At 57.4% G+C, this 15,692-nt stretch overlaps 4 protein-coding genes across 4 annotated transcripts; 1 reads left to right on the top strand and 3 right to left on the bottom strand.

Moving 5' to 3' along the window:
* Positions 1-417: 417 nt before the first annotated feature.
* On the bottom strand, positions 418-2,251 carry P884DRAFT_274829 (S-adenosyl-L-methionine-dependent methyltransferase; the record flags this gene model as incomplete). The annotated part of the gene is made up of 5 exons (XM_069442773.1): positions 418-588; positions 737-1,002; positions 1,165-1,848; positions 1,919-1,964; positions 2,027-2,251. 5 exons carry the CDS (start codon positions 2,249-2,251, stop codon positions 418-420), a joined length of 1,392 nt encoding a protein of 463 aa, XP_069301162.1.
* Positions 2,252-4,553: 2,302 nt separating this feature from the next.
* Positions 4,554-6,707, bottom strand: P884DRAFT_52393 (S-adenosyl-L-methionine-dependent methyltransferase). Its single transcript, XM_069445942.1, has 5 exons — positions 5,665-6,707; positions 5,488-5,590; positions 5,417-5,422; positions 5,254-5,349; positions 4,554-5,143 (listed from the first exon to the last, which is right to left on the bottom strand). Exons 1-5 carry the CDS (start codon positions 6,500-6,502, stop codon positions 4,675-4,677), a joined length of 1,512 nt encoding a protein of 503 aa, XP_069301161.1. The 5' UTR covers positions 6,503-6,707; the 3' UTR covers positions 4,554-4,674.
* A 1,730-nt stretch (positions 6,708-8,437) lies between these two features.
* Positions 8,438-10,458, top strand: P884DRAFT_236310 (PCI domain-containing protein; the record flags this gene model as incomplete). The annotated part of the gene is made up of 4 exons (XM_069439984.1): positions 8,438-8,521; positions 8,575-8,631; positions 8,691-9,404; positions 9,461-10,458. The coding sequence occupies 4 exons, from the start codon at positions 8,438-8,440 to the stop codon at positions 10,073-10,075; spliced, it is 1,470 nt and encodes a 489-aa protein (XP_069301160.1). The 3' UTR covers positions 10,076-10,458.
* Positions 10,459-11,164: 706 nt separating this feature from the next.
* P884DRAFT_191741 (fibronectin-binding protein A N-terminus-domain-containing protein) lies at positions 11,165-14,499 on the bottom strand (the record flags this gene model as incomplete). Its single annotated transcript, XM_069437608.1, has 2 exons — positions 11,165-14,395; positions 14,467-14,499. 2 exons carry the CDS (start codon positions 14,497-14,499, stop codon positions 11,165-11,167), a joined length of 3,264 nt encoding a protein of 1,087 aa, XP_069301159.1.
* Positions 14,500-15,692: the final 1,193 nt, after the last annotated feature.

The following is a 15,692-nucleotide window of genomic DNA, read 5'->3' as shown; positions in this document are numbered from 1 at the left end:
GCGGAGAGGAATGGCTGGAAGAATTTGTGGCTCTTGGAATCTACGCTATCCTTTGCTGCCTGCCGGAGGGTAGTGGAGTGTTGATGTTGCCACAGATGGTTTTGTTCCAAGATCCGCGCCTGTTCGCCGCAGGCTATCAGTACGCAAAAGTAACCAATGCCGTTTGGCTAGTGAAAGGGTCCAGTTGTGCTTGCCGGTATGGTATCGAAGCGAAGAAAGAAACGGAAAGAAACAAAAGAAAGCACAAGCATAAAATAAATGTCCATTGAAATACCCAAGCTCGGCGACAGACAGCTGTCCCGTCGGCCTTGTGTTCGATTCGAAGCGGGTATTATCTTTCGAGATATACAAAAGCCAGGTCGCCCACGATGACCTCGAAGCTCTGGGCCCCACAGGGCTCGGAAGTGTTTCTCGAACCTACTTGGCCTCCTCGGACTTTGGCTCTGCAGAAGCGGCCACAGGAGCGGCAGTAGCCGCAGCGTCATCGGCAGCCGCGCCAGCAGCCTGGCCGCCGGCCCCCACTGCCCGGTCAGGCTGCCACACGGCCTCGATGACGCTCATCCGACAGCCCTTGGCCCTCGTGACGCCCTAGAGAAACCGGCTGTCAGCATCGTCGAAATTGGCGGAGCAAGGGAGAGAGAGGTGTGGTGTGTGTTCCCGGGGTGGTGAGGGGAAGGAGGGTAGGGCATAGTAGGGAAAAAAAAAAAAAAACGAGGCGGCAAAGACGCGAACTCACCTTGAAGACGAAGCCGTCACTGGCGGCGGCAAACAGCTCCCTGAACTCGGCCTCGGTGCGCTCCTGGGCGTTGAGCAGGGCGAGCATGACGACGTCCATGCGGCGCATCACACTCTCGTCCCAGGCGTTCTCCTGCCCGGGCTCGCGCAGGCAGTGGTCGTTGATGATGATGCGCGCTCCGGGCTTGAGGGCGGGGATCAGGTTCTGGAGGATGCGCACCGCGTAGGGCGTGGAGTAGTTGTGGATGATCCAACGGAAGTAGTAGACTATTTTGTTTCATTTGTTAGCGTCCTGTTCCCACCCGTGTTGTTACTTTACCTTCTCAGAGACGGAAAGAAGACAACAGAAGAAGAAGGAGAAGAAGAAAGGGGGGGAAAAATGGGGAAGAGAAAAAAGAGGCAGAGAAGGCGTTAAAGGAGAGTGCGTACCATCTGCACCCTTGGTCGGCTGCTCGGTAAAGAAATCGTGCGCCATCAGGGTGATTCGCTCGGCGACCTGGGGATCGGCGGAGAGGGGTTTCGGCGCGCTGTCGACCGTCTTTGGCAGGTCCTGGACGACGAACTTCATGTTCCTGTACCTGGCGGCCAGGTCGACGCATATGAAGCCGTGCGAGCCGCCGACGTCGACAAAGGTGCCGCCCGCGGCGTCGAGGTCGCTGAAGTCGTAACCGCCCTTCTCGACGTCGACAAAGTAGGACGGCTCGTAGCCCTCGCCGCCCGTCAGGCTCGCCATGGCGCGGCCCATGCGGCGCGCCCGGTCCGGGTCCTTGCCGAACGTGGCAAACATGGGCTCCTTGTCGACCGTGTCAAAGGCGAACTGGAAGCCGGCCCGGGTCAGCGAGGTGGCTTCCGGGTAGGCCTTGAGGGCCTGCAGGACGTGTGCCGAGGCGGGGAAGATGTCCTCGCCGTTGAAACCAATCCAGGACTGCATGTTCTCGTCCTCGGCGAGGACGCGAGACGCCGCGGTGTGGGCGATGACCCCCGGACTAGGCTCCCGGAAGATGCCATTGGTCATGGCCAGACGGACCAGACGGGCGAGGTTGATGGGATCCAGGGGCGTCTTGGTCTGCAGTTCGGCAAGGGTGATGGTCGAGTCGATCGGAACGAGTTTGGCTAGGCTCCGGGGGTCAGCGGGCGCGCGGGAACCTGAAACGTGACGGTAACGGCATCGAGAACTACTTACCGAGCCCATAGTGGTTGACGGCAGTCAGCGCAAGAACGTCGAGGAACTGAGCAGGCCCGTCAGTTTCGGATCTTCCGTGGTGTTGGTCTTCCAAGGGCGTGTTCTGACCTCCCAGATGCCCCATCTGACGGCCTCGCGGGGCCCATGGGCCAGCAGGCTCAGCTCCTTGGCCGCGTGGATGATGTCCTGTCTGCTCTGCTGAACATCTGCAGGGAGCGGGGGGTAATCCGCCGGGGCGTCGGCGTCAAAGCTGGGCAGGGGCAGGTTCCTGGACCTCATGTACGCCTCCAGCTTCTCCGTAGCCTTGGTGATCTTCTTGGCAAGAGCAACCATCCGAGACGTCGACTGCTCCGTTGCAGTCTCAGCCTCGGGGGCAGAGGCTCCGCTTGCCTCGTCGTCTCGCTGCGGAAGAGACGCGGACGGGGCGGAGGAGGAACGCCGGTCCAGCTTCTTGGCCGCGGCATCGTCGCTCGACGGGGAGCTAGATCGGAAGAGGGAGCTCGGCTTCAACTTGCTCATCTTGAGAGCGTGTCACTTGTGCCACCTTCCGGTCAAATGAAGCAAGAGAATTGGGGCGTGCTGCCTTTGGGGAGAGGACGACCGAGAGCTCCGCTAGATTGGGTCATTGGATGGTCAGCACGTGGGATGCTACCCCAGAAAGCAAAACCGAAGCAATCAAGCAACCAAAACGTATGGCGATGGAAAGCCGGGGGGAGGGGGTGGTGGGTGTTACGCATCATTGTTGACGGGCTCCTGGTGAGGCCGTCGAAGAGAAACCCTCCCCCTTACCCACCTACCATAATGGCACTTGTTCGCAAAAAAAAAAGGAGTCCAAGTACAAGTAAGAGACGATGAGAAGGAAAGAAAGGGAGGAAGCAGTACCTGGCTTTGCCAATGGTTGATGCGGTGTGGTCTACGGGAATACTTCGTCCAAGACGATGTGTTTGCTCCGTCCGCCGTACGCTGTGCAAATAGTCCCTTGTCCCGATCCTGATTCTGAGGTAGGGTTGGCAGGTCTGGCGATTATCGGCAATTGATGCTGACTGACAGACGCCAGGGTCTGGTAATCGAATTGGCCAGAGTTTCCAGTTGCACGACAGTGGTCCTGCGGAGGTTAGCGGCTACACAGCAGAGAAAGAGAAGAGGGCAGGTGTGTGGAGAGCAAGTAGTGTACAGCCGGATAATGCTACTCAAATGAGAGACAGGGCGGCCCACACGACACGGCCAACCATGATCGACAGCGGGGAGAGACGGGAACATCACGGTGGACTGACAATGGGGTGTGGGGCGGTTACCTTGCACGAGTAAAGGAACCAGGTTGGCGGGTCGGTCCCTGAGTGTGCTCCGTCGTGTGAGAGAGTACGTATTCGATACTGCCGAGGTTGCGACAAGGTGAAGCGATTCCCGGTGCTATATCAAGGGCTCCCGATCGGGGCCGTTAGTGGTGGTGGTTGTTTCTTCCTTTGTTTCCTTTTTTTTTCCCGAAGTGGTGGAAGGGAACGGTGAAGGCCCAGCTAACGAGCCAGCCCCGTCACACTAACTTAGTGTATTCAGGGTACACTATGCTGGTGGCCCAGGAGACCGAGCCAGATTTGACTCTGTCGATCCCGGGCTCCATACACTAGTGTATCCTAAACTAGTGTATTTTGTACGTCAGCTCGGGGCTGAGGAGCTGGCTCATGCGCGCTATGTCCGTAATAGAGCACATCCTTGGTATGTATGCCTTCCGTAGTGTAGAGAATATATCAAACTACTGCCTGAGTATGAACATACGTAGATTAGCGTCTGCTACAGCGGCCGCCGACCGCAGATGTAGCCCAATTGGATGTGCCATTACTTGAAATCCGCACTTACCGAGTACCTACCTCGTCCGATGGACCGCGGTTCCAACGTTGGGGGAAGCGCCGCCATACCATTCCGGTCTGTGGCAGACGTCGATCACGATGCAGCGATGCAGCCACGGCAATGGAAAACGCCACGGACGAGCTCTTGATCCGCCAATCCAGCCGAGTCGGGTTTGCAGGAAAGGGAAGGAAACCGAAAGAGGGGCGGGTACAGTCCACTCAGGCAGCGTGCCGTGGAGTTGGGAAGCAGGGCAGGCGCTGCACAGGTCTCATCTGCGATGGTGGGTCGCGATTGGCTCAGCAGCAAGCCGAGACCAGCGAAGCGGTCACCTTGATACGCTACCCCACGGAAGGAACTCCGTAGTGCAGTAGCTAGCGCACGGGACATTTCGCTTAGACTACTATGTATGTACTGGACTGCACGGATTACGGAGTATAATGCTGATGATTGGCGCGGTGCGTGCCGAGCCCCCTCCTTTGCAGCGCGACATCGACTGCGGTGAGGAAGCTTAACCACATACACAGTACATCCCTGGTGAGATTGCTCAGCGGCTCTTGGGCTCTCGCGACACACACCCACACACACACAATCAATCACACACTCTCGGAATTGTATGCGAGGCCATTCCTGCTCGGCGGACAACCAGTTAGTGACAGCGCGCCGGTTTAACCCGCTATTAACCCGCTTTTCGTTCTTAAATCTGTGAGGAGACGAGATGATTGTCCAAGTGTTCTTCTATCTGCTGTTGCAGCATCCATCCGATCCATTCGGACGGCATCAACAATAGCAGTGGTATCATCATGCTTCGCAGGCATCACTCACGAGACGTCCTAGGAATGGATTCACCCGCCGCACACTGCGGCTCTCTCTCTCTCTCTCTCTCTCCTCCTCTTCCCCAGACCACCCTGCAACTAGTACCCCTTCGGCTTCTGCCCGTAGACGATGTGCAACGGCATGTAGGCCAGCATGGTGTTATCGTAGTACGCCTTCCTGACGTCGACCAGGAACAGCTCGACCTGCTCCCGCGTCCAGCCGCACCCCCTCGTCAGCGGGCCGAGCGCGATGGCCTGGATCCCGTCCATCAGGATGGTGCGCCAGTACAGCCCGACCGTCTTGAGCACCTTGTTCTTGGCCCAGGTCCCGATGGGGATCTGCAGCACCCGCTCCGTCACGTTGACGAAGCCGGCCTCTCGCATCATGTCCGCCAGCCGCCCGTTGGCCGCCGCGTGAAAGTCGACCCCCAGGTTGGTGAGCCCTTCCATGATGAGCGACCAGTACCGCGCCACCGGGTGGTCCGGCGGTATCGGCTTGGCGCGGTTGGCCGAGATGGGGTAGTGGTAGACCTCTTGCATCTCGAACCAGCCACCGGGGCGGAGGTGTCTGTTTGGAGGTTGGGAAGATGAGAAGTCAGCAAAGACGGTAATGAAAGAAAATCACAATAAGAACAAAAGTGGTGAAGGGAAGTAAGTAGGTGGGAAGGGGAACAGTACTCTAGACATCGGCGCATCAGCTTGGGCCAGTCTTTGATCGCCATGACTGTGTGGCGCGAGTGGACGTAGTCAAAGTAGTTGCGCGGGTGAAGCCAGCTAGAGATATGACCGTCGTGGTTAGTTACGCAGATACGGACGGCTGGGCGCAGCATGTTACACATACGGGCTCCTGCGAGTAGACTTGCGTCAGCAAACATTCGCGTTCGAGCGAGGGAAAACCCGGGAAGTACATACTCCACATCGTCCACGATGAACCGCACATTTGGTGGCACCCACTCGGGCTGGATGGGACTCAGGTCGACCCCGAGGATGCTTGCGGTCGGAAACTGGTCTCCCACTGGTTCGAAAGGGTGGTCAGTTCCGCACCATACGGGACTCTATCGTGCCATACGGGACTCTATCGTGACAGACACTGCATACTCTCGATCGCCCAGATGCCCGTCCCTGTCCCGATATCGAGGATCTGGTGCGGGTTGTCGCCGATGGGCGCAAAGTGCAACTGGCCACAAAGCATCTTGACCATGGCGTGCTTCATGTCTTCGCGCTGCTGCTCGACATCGTCATTCGGGAAGTTATAGCGTCCCTCGCGGAACCGGTGATAGCGGCGCCCGTTCTCGTAGATGTAGTCGCGCACGCTCTCGGCAAGCGACGTCGTCGCCGATGTGTTCATGTCCGTTCCGTAGCCATCGTCCGTGCCCAGATCGTCGCCATCGACAATGATGCTGCCTTCTTCCGCCTGTGCTGTGGCGGCTTCCTCCACATCCTCCTCTTCTTCATCTTCCCTCCGATCATCCGCGTCGTCCGCTCCATCGCCGCCGTTGTCCGCCGGCCTTGCTGAGGTTTGAGGAGGCTGGTGGGGACCGGAGAACATGTAAGGCGGCGAGAGGCTCCCCCGTGGTCCGGCAGGATAGCTGGGCACGGAGGTCGATGATGAGCAACCCTCAGAGAAAGCGCTGTCCGGCATGGAGAGGATAGAGGCGCTGTCGTTGGCTGTAGCGGACGCACGCCCGGTGACCGAGAAGGGAGGTTCGAGCGGCACGTTGCGCCAGCTACCGACATCGTCCGCGCTGCTCTGCGATGCGTGATCCGGGACGGGCCGTGGCGCTTCCGTCGTTGCAACCGGGAGTGCTGCCTGTGCGACGACGTCTGTTGGCGAAGGGGCGTCCGTCTCTGCGCGGCTGCGTTTCTTGGACTTGGTCTCGACAATGGGCGCCACTGGAGCGGCGGGCTGGTCTCGCGACTGTTCCATGATGCACCGGCTGGCTCGAGCCTCTACTTCCCAGATCCGGTCGAAGGAAATGCCGGGCCGAGAAGAGACGGTGGCCGTGGTAGGTTTATTATCGGGCTCCGGCGGTTACACAAACGGGTATACGACCGTCCTCACCGTCCAGCCGCAGATGCCGAATACACGCCTGACGTCTTTAGAGCCGACCGCTGGCCGCTTGGGGGAATCAGCTGCCACACGGAATCGGGGGCAGACTTTCGCAGCCCGCGGTTGACGAGCGCCGGTTGTGGAGATAGGCAGGTGGGGTGTGTATGTATTGTGTATGTGGTTGTATGTGCGTGTAGGTGTGTTGTTGTGTGTGTATTCGTGAATGTTACTGAACTTCGATTTCAAGAATTAGTCCCGGGTGAGGAGCGGGGTCTGTGACGGCGATTTGGGACGGACAAAGTCAGGTGCCGAAAGCTCAGGGGCTTCTGGAAAGCGCTCCTTGACCAAATTGACTTTTTGAATGCCACGACGTCGCTTAGATTAGTGTAGTTTACACATCGGGGGTGACGGACCATGGGGTTGATGGAGAGAACGCGGTGGCGCGGCGAGGAAGCTGGCCCTCTTGACAAGAGATTCGCCCCTAGAGTCCAACAAAACGCAAGTTCGACCCGTAGCGAGACTCGATGCTGAAGCCAGCCTATCAATCGACTGCGCAAGGGATTGAGTTAAGGCGCAACGGGGCGCGCCAGTAGAATGGGCGGGGCCTTGGCTCTTGTATGAAATAAGAGTTGGAGGTAGGTGTTTTGAGCAGCGGCTCTCGGTCTCCGCTCTCGAGTGTGGGGGGCAACGCTGCGAGGTAGCAATAATGCCCGCACTTCGTCCACACCTACCTATAAGTGCCTGCTAGTATCTTATTAACTACCTCCCTCCTTGTGCCGGCAAGGGGGAATGTTAAATATCCACCACTCTCTTCAAGGCAGGCTACTGGACGACAACTCGCAGGGCGGCGTCGGCTTTTGCTTTTGTTCCAGGCGGACCGACGGGTGTGGCAACGTTGCGGTGGTGGATCCCGGTCCCCGGACTTGTTCCCTGGCCAATCCGCTTAGAATCAGTGGGAAGTGCCCGTCTCATGACGGACAATGTGATCTCGATCACAAGAGAGGTCAAGGAGTGGAGCGAAGGGTGGCTGTTGTTGACTGCCCAGCCGAACTCCAATCTCAACTCCAAGAGTTATTCCTCGCCTCTTCGACTGGTCAGCGGAGAGTTGCTATGAGCTTCGGCAACCACTTGTAAGAACGGAACACTGAAACGACATCCACAGCGAGTGGCGAAGGCGTACGAGTGCCCTGGTTTGGAAATTTCAAATGTTTGCCGATAATGAAAACATGTCTCAAGTAGTTGTGAGTGTGAGAAGGTTTTAGGGACATGCATTCTGCTTACCCAAAGTTACACGTGTGATTGATTGAAGCTGCCGATAAAAGGTGAATGACGAGGTCCCAAAAAAGGAGGCAACGCTGTCTACCACGATCGGGGGCGAATACGGACCGTACTCAAGCTGGAAGTGGAAAATCCGTAATCCGTACTCGGTACTTGAAATGGTGGCTTGTGTAGTGTATGTGCCAGAAGCACCAGCCACACTCGTTGCAAGGTGGGATGTGGCTGTCATGGTATGGATGGAATTTGCAAAAGATTTGGGCTTAGCGCCGAGCCTTGCGCAGCAGGCAGGCAGACCAAACTGACGTGGGCTTGGCTGCGGGTGCGCTCCAGCTGCGGAACCTCGAGCTCCAGCACCAACGGTCCGTACGGAGTACATGTACGAACCGCTCGACCCAACAACAAACCATCTCGCCCTTTCGAGCTTGCGCCTCGCCGCGAAGTAGCCCCGCCGCGAAGTAGCCCCGCCGAACCAAAACAAGAAATAAAAAAAATTCAGCACGATTATCTCGGGCAACGGAAGGATAATTTCTCGCAATGGCGGACGCGGCGTTTAAGCCCGAGAGGGACTACTCGAAGGAGGCCGACACCCTGATTCCGGAGGCCGAGCAGCTCGCAAAGGTTCGGGAAGCGCTTTGACTGAGCTGCAGATCAGTAACTGATGCCCGTGGTAGACAGACATTCATGCCGCTATCGAAAAGCTCTCGATTCTCGAGAAGCAGACACGCCAGGTAATGCCCACGTTCCTGCCCCGCGCCGAACCGCATCTAACAGATTGGCGCACGACAAGGCATCCGATCTCGCATCAACATCACGGATCCTCGTCACCATCGTTACCATCTGCAAAAATGCCGGCGATTGGAGCCTGCTCAACGACCAGACCCTGGTGCTCTCCAAGAAGCATGGCCAGCTCAAACAGGCCATCACCAAGATGGTCCAGACCGTCATGGGCTTCCTAGAGCAGACACCGAACTTGGAGACCAAGCTATCCGTGATCGAGACTCTTCGTACGGTCACCGAGGGCAAGATCTTTGTCGAGGTTGAACGGGCTCGCGTGACCAAGATCCTTTCCGACATCAAGAAGAAGCAGGGTGATCTCAAGGGGGCTACAGACACGCTGTGCGAACTTCAGGTCGAGACCTTCGGCTCGATGGACCGCCGCGAGAAGGTCGAGTTCATCCTGGCTCAGGTGGGGCTTTGCATCGAGATTGGGGATTGGACACAAGCAGGCATCCTCAGCCGCAAGATCAGCACCAAGTACCTGGCGCGGAAACCCAAGAAGACGCCGGAGCAGCTTGAGAAAGAGAAGAAGGAGCGTGAGAAGAAGGGCAAGGTAGGGGAAGAGCCCGAGAAGGAGGAGGACGTCACAGATCTCAAGCTGCGTTACTACAGGCAGCAGATCCTGCTGGCCCAGCATGAGGGCAAGTACCTCGACGTGTGCAAGCACTACAGACAAGTGCTGGACACGGAGACGGTCGAGGAAGACCCAGAGAAGCTCCGCTTTGTAAGCGCGCCAAGTCGTCGCTGGGATCGGAAGGGCATCGCTAACCCTGTGATTAGGTGCTGCAGAGGATCATCTACTTCATCATCCTGGCGCCGCATGACAACGAGCAACACGATCTGCTCCACAGAATTCACAGGGATCCTCGGAACTCCATGGTCCCCGAAGATGCGGAGCTCCTCAAACTCTTTACCGTTCCCGAGCTCATGCGGTGGCCCGAGGTCGCGCGGGTCTTCGGTCCGCACCTGACAGAGACGGACGTCTTTGACGCGGAGCTGGGCGACTCGGACGACGAGAAGGCCTTTGAGCGGTGGCAGGACCTGCGCAAGCGCGTCATCGAGCATAACGTGCGCGTGATTGCCAAGTACTATACCCGCATCCGGATGGGCCGCCTCACCCAGCTGCTAGACCTGACCGAGGACGAGACGGAGAAGTACATCAGCGAGCTGGTGACGTCCAAGACGATCTACGCCAAGATCGACCGCCCCGCTCGCATCGTCAACTTCGCCAAGCCGCGCGATGCCGACGAGATCCTGAATGAATGGAGTTTCAACATGAAGAGCCTGCTCGGCCTGCTGGAACGCATTGACCATCTGATCACGAAGGAGGAGATGATGGCCAGGATTCAGCCCGGCGTCAAGACCAAGGGCAAAGAATCCAAGCGGGCCCGCTAAAGGGACCCGCGCCTATTAGCTTATGGTCACATAGACGACTGTACGAATAGACATGAACTGGGAAACCACGGTTCTCGATCCAGTGGACTGAGGATGTCGACGCAACGCTGGTGGGATGCTAGTGGCAATGACAGTACTCGCGGATTGTCGTCGACAGACGAGATGAACCCTCGAATATCTGCATGTTAAGGCAGGGCAATCGTCCCACTCACTCAAAATCTCCCCGTGTCTACAGTAAGAATCGAGAGCTGAGGCGAGATTCCGCAGCTGGCCTGAGCACCTCGCGCGGACGGTTCCTGCGCGGATATCTCCACGCATCGGAACTTAACGCCTACACATACGAGAATAGAGTACACACAATACAGCACAGTATGTGAACCGCCATCGCTCCGCGTCCGCACCCGACCACCACGCACTCTACAATGAAAATGCATGCGGGGGGGTACGTAATGGGACAAGACGCCCCAAGCCATGTCTCCAGAAGTGCTCAACCATCATCACCTAAGTGCCTACCCAAGTGAATGCAGGAAAGTGTCTCTTAGTGTAATTGCATGTACACACATGGACCTCCGCAGTCATCGTTCAGCACCTGGTCGAGCACGATCAAGATAGAATGATAACTAGGGGTAAGTAGCCTGTTTTAGGATCTCAAGGTAGCGCCAAGGCTTATTATTGTTCCTCTCCTTTCCCGCCCTCTAGAACCCATTCATTCCCGTTCTCCCTTCCCTTCTACTGCCTGGTGTCCCTCATCAGGTCCGACTTTTTAGCTTAGTGTTTTCCCCCTCTTGGTTCCAATCCTGAGAGATATAACCCACCCAAACAGCGGTCCGATCGTTGTGTGCGCTCGGGGGGGCAAGATACATCCTACTATAAAAAAGTGTCGAGAGCGTCTTGAGCACCTTTTTGTGCATACGCTTGTTCGATGGCGGTGCTTAAATGTTACTGAGGAGGGACATCCAAGCCATCCAATCAGGCCGGAGATGCCATCGTGGTTGTCACCCAAACAAGTCGTAATGAAAAGCTGTACACAATACAGCGTATGCATGTATGTATATAGGTATGGCGGTTGACTGTCTAGCAGACAAGCTCTTACTTCTTCTTCCCTCCCTTCCCTTTCTGCCCCTTTTGCCCACCTCCGCCACCACCACCCTTCCCGCCCCCCTTGCCGCCGGATCCACCACCGCCAGCTATACCGCCCGACGTCATGACCGTCACCTTGCTGACGGGGACAACATTGAAGGCCTCCTCCACCTTCAGACCCTTTATCAACGCCACCTCCCTGGGCCACATGCGCTCCACGTCGGCCGACTTCTCGTCCACGGCGCCTTTCTTGCCCGCGGCCAGCTTCCACCGCTCCACAATCTCCTTGATCGCCTTCCCCTTCTTGACCTGCCCCGGCTGCAACTTGACCTTGTACTTGACCTTGGCGAGCGCGTTCCACGGCGCGCACACGGGCACCACCTCGAGGATCTCATCCCCGGGCAGGGGGGTACCGACCAGCGCGTCCAGCGGACCGAACTCTATGGCCTCCGAGTCGTCGAGGCCGTCGACGCCGCCCCCCTCGAGCATCTGCCGGCGCATCTCCTCGTGCTCGGCAATCCGCTTCTTGGCGCGCTCCTGCGCCTGGCGGCGGCGTTCCGCAGCGGCAGCGGCCTCGGCTTCGCGCTTGGCGCGGGCGGCGGCCTCAGCCTCGGCCTTCTGTCGCGCTGCGGCTACACCGAGGAGCTCTTCCATCAGGGCGCGGTCTTCTTCGTCTTGGTATTTGTACTTGGTGGCCATCTTCTTGGCTTTGCCGCGCTGGCCGCGCTTGAGAGGCTGTTGTTTCTTTTGCGGCTGTTGGGACACGGTGGAGGGTGTTTCTGGGCGGGTGGAAGGTTTTGACTGCTCTGCTTCTGTTCCTGCTTTTTCTTCTGGCTCTGGCTCTGGCTCTGGTTCTGCCTCTGCTTCGGCTTCTGCCTCGGCGTCTGCCTCGGCGGTGTCGGGCTGGGCGTCCTGTTCCTCGGGTGCCGTACCAGCAGGAGCGTCTGCATTGACGTCGAGATGCGCCATCTCCTCGGTCGGCGGGCCGGGTTCCTCCTTGGTGCCTTGCTCGGAATCGGGCGTGGCCTCTTCTCCATTCGCCGCCCCCGATTGCAGAGGATTTGCCCTCGCGCGATTTTCCTCGTCTCCCTCTTCATCGCTGCTGTCTCCGAGGTCCCCTCTCTCAGATGTGGCATCGGCCTCAACTTCAGTGGCGACACTCACAGGCGCCGCGCCAGCCGTGCCAACATCGGCGTCATATAGTCTATGCTTGACATGCCTGGCCTTGCTCTCCTCGGAAACCTTGAACATCAACCCGAAGCCGAGCATGAGTAGCGCTGGCGGGAGAGGATTGCGCTTCCCCCGGACCATGAAGGAACCGACGGGAAGGTATTCGCCCGCGGGTGCCGACTTGGACACCTGATCGGCATTCACCCAGTATGCACCCATTGCCGCTTTCGAGTCCCAGGCGTTCGAGCAACACACAGACAGGCTGCCTGCCTGAGCGAGCGTTGAGGGTGGGATGGGGGCATCGGGCGTCTTCGGGTTGTTCTTGACGATGACAGTCGGCGCCCCGTGCATGTCTGCGTGGACATAGACGTCGCCTTTCCTCAGGTACCGCTTGTAGAGGATCTCGTTCTGCTGAGCATCACGCCCACCGAGGACGAGATAGCCGTCCGACGATATAAACCAGATGAACTTCTCGAACCATAGCTGCTTCCTAATGGGCTGAAGCACGGGCTTCTCCTGCTTCAGTCCTTTCTTGAGGTCCTCGGCGATTTTCTGTTCCGCATTCTTGAGCGCGATCTCGGACTGCTGAACAGTCTTTTGCTGTTTTTCGGCTGCTGTCCGCTTCTGCTCGTAGTATTCTCGCGCGTTGTTCCAAGGGGAAAGCTTGAGGTTAATGTCGATGGCGAGCCGCTTAGCAGGCCCCTTGGCCTTGTCTGGTACGCCATCGTCGGCTGCTTCTTCGTCGGTGTCGTAGTCAAAGTCCAACTTGTCCTCGGCCTCGCCTTCCTCCTCTTCCTCGCCGAGGAGCAGCGTAATCACGTTTTCATGCAGCCTCATTGGAAGCTGGATGATCTCGGCGACAGGGTTGTGCAATTTTTGCTCGCGCTCGACCAGTTTGTTGACGTCTACCCAATCCATGCCTTGCTGGAGTAGGCCATTGACCGCATCCATGGCTTCCTGAACCCGTTCGATGTTGGCCTCGATGGCCGCCGCCTTGCGTAGGTTCAGCATCTGCGCTTCTTGAAGGCCCTCGATTCGTTGCTCCTGATCCCGGCGCGCGGCTTCGAGTTTCCGCTTAGCCATGGCCTCGCGTTCTTGCAAGCGCGATTCGAGCTTCTGGCCCTCAAGCGAGGAGAAGAACTCGTCGACTGTCTTGTTGTAACCGTCGAAGCTCAGTACCTGGCAGCTAGGATCGTCCTCAAACTGCTTAGGTAGGAATGGCTGGAAGCCCTCATACAGCAAGTTGTGCGGCCTGCTGATCTGCGCATCCTCACCCTCCGCTGCCGGCTCTGGAGCGCGGGGGTTGGGCTTTGCGATGATGTAGCCCTTGGCGGTGGAGGAGCTGATGACATCGTCCAAGATTGAACGGGCTCGCTCCAGAGACTGAAGCAACGCGTCCAGAAGCGGCTCGTCCTCCAGGATCTCGGCCGGCTTAATGGCTGGATCGAAGTTTGCCAGGCGGAATGCATGGTCGATGAGAACTGGCGGCAGCTCGGTTATTGTTGTTACGAGACCTCGTCTGAGTTCGTCCGAAGTCTTTTTCTTTGCCTTCTTCGACTCGGCTTGCGCCAACGCGGTCCTCAGAGCATCGCGGAGTCGCTCTTTCGTCAAGGGTGGAACACCTCCAAAGTTCTGCCGGTTCTCCAACGTGTAGGTCAAGCCCACCTTCTGGGGTTCTTGCCCTTCTCCCTCGGGTACATTGCGTAGCAGGGCGAGGATCTTGAGTTCTGCATCTGTCAAGATGATATTGCCGCTGGCGAAGAACTCGAGGTAAAGCCGGTAAGCCCCATCGCTGAACTGGATTTCTATGATGCGGTCTGTGCCAATCTGGGAGACGCCCGTGACTCGGCGGGTCTTGAGGAACTTGCGCAGACGCGAGACGAACTGGCTTGGTGCGGGAGCTGCGGCACGGGCAAAATCGGTCAGATGGCAGCGGAAACCGGACTCGATGAGCAACTGCTGCCTGCTGTTTGGTTTCGCAAACTTGAGAAGGAGGATCTTGGAGTTGAGATCGTAGATGTTGGACAGGCGTAGAGAGACGAGTGCTTCGGCAAGCTCGTGCGAAATGACCTGGACCGCGGAAAGAGCGGCAAGTCAGCGCGGGGTTGAATCGGCGGTACATGGAATGGCAGCGGGCATACCTTGACATCTAGGGACGAGAATCTCTGCTTCATCTTGGGCGTGTCTGTAGCTTGGAGGCAGCCCACCGGCCTATGGTTCCGTTTCTCGTCGGCAGGTCTTGCGACGCTCAGAGCTTCGATGTCATGGCGGGGCAGCCTCAAGGCAGGTCGGCGTCCCAAAAGAGCAAGTGGGGTTTAGGGTGCCACTGGTTCCGAGACCCTGCGAGTCTGCGCGCAGTCCGCAGGACAGGTTGGACTCGCCTTCTCGATCATCATTCTTGTGTTTCGCTTGAGCCTCCTGTTTCATAGTTCATTATTCTCTTCATCTTCCTTCTCTCATTTTTTTTACCTCTCTCTCATTTTTTCTTCTCTGTATCAACGATCGCGGGACGTCCACACAGGAAACAGATTGTAATTTGAACGGTAAAAAAAAATCAAGACGAGGTCGGGGCCATTGTCGAGGAAGTCCGTCTCTGCAATCTGTGCAAGATGATTGACGAAAAGTGGTATGTCAAGGCAAAAGCCAAACCGCCGAGGCCAATGCCGATCGCAAGAGAGTACACTACTTTCAAAACTTCCATTGTGTTGAAAATCGTCCCTTGTTGGGGACTCTACGGGTGGCCTTCTGCAAACAATTCGAAGTGAGGAAGTGAGGTTGCGCTCCACCTGCAGCTGGTGCCGAGCGGTGACTGCGGCGTGGCATCCACCAAAATGCGGACAACACGACTGCGTAATCCATACGGATTACGGACGGACTCTGAACTCGGTTCCGACGTAGACACGAGGCATTCGATCAAAGAACCCTACGGAGTAGCCCCCCAAGCCAGCTCCAAGAGCCGGGAATCCTCATTCCAAGACACACTCCGCCTGGCAAGCGCTCCAGTCAGCTCTAACCTATCGTTTTCGAGCCGACAATTGGCGGTGTACTGTACTGTATGTACTGTGTACGGCGTGCAAATAGTGTCTTTCTTTGCACTCCCGCCGTCCCAGCAGACGCCGCAACAAGCTGGGCTTGCTGGAAGCCGAACAAAGGCCTGACAGAGCACAAACATAGTGGCAGTGTAGGAACTCTAACTGGGACAAAAACTACGGCCCGGCAGAAACGCTCCCCGCCCCGAAGCAAAGGCGAACGTCGAAAAGCAAGACCGGGACCACTCGTCCCAGGATTACGAAACACAGGGAAGAATGACAAGAGAAGAAATGATCCGTACTACTGCGTCGGGTAGCCACGAAGTTCCGGACCAAGT

This window comes from Thermothelomyces heterothallicus (assembly GCF_042370625.1).
Source record: "Thermothelomyces heterothallicus CBS 202.75 unplaced genomic scaffold P884_scaffold_2, whole genome shotgun sequence".
NCBI classification, from domain to species: domain Eukaryota; kingdom Fungi; phylum Ascomycota; class Sordariomycetes; order Sordariales; family Chaetomiaceae; genus Thermothelomyces; species Thermothelomyces heterothallicus.
Note: the sequence above shows the minus strand (reverse complement) of the source record. Positions and strands in the feature narration are given on the sequence as shown.

What these genes read in the sequence shown, in the direction of transcription:
- P884DRAFT_52393 (XM_069445942.1), bottom strand. Translation starts at nt 6,502, where the DNA reads ATGGAACAGTCGCGAGACCAGCCCGCCGCTCCAGTGGCGCCCATTGTC. An exon ending in GGCGATCGAGAGTATGCAGT is followed by an intron (nt 5,591 to 5,664) that starts GTCTGTCACGAT and finishes CTTTCGAACCAG; the next exon opens with TGGGAGACCAGTTTCCGACC. An exon ending in CTGATGCGCCGATGTCTAGA is followed by an intron (nt 5,144 to 5,253) that starts GTACTGTTCCCC and finishes ACCTCCAAACAG; the next exon opens with ACACCTCCGCCCCGGTGGCT.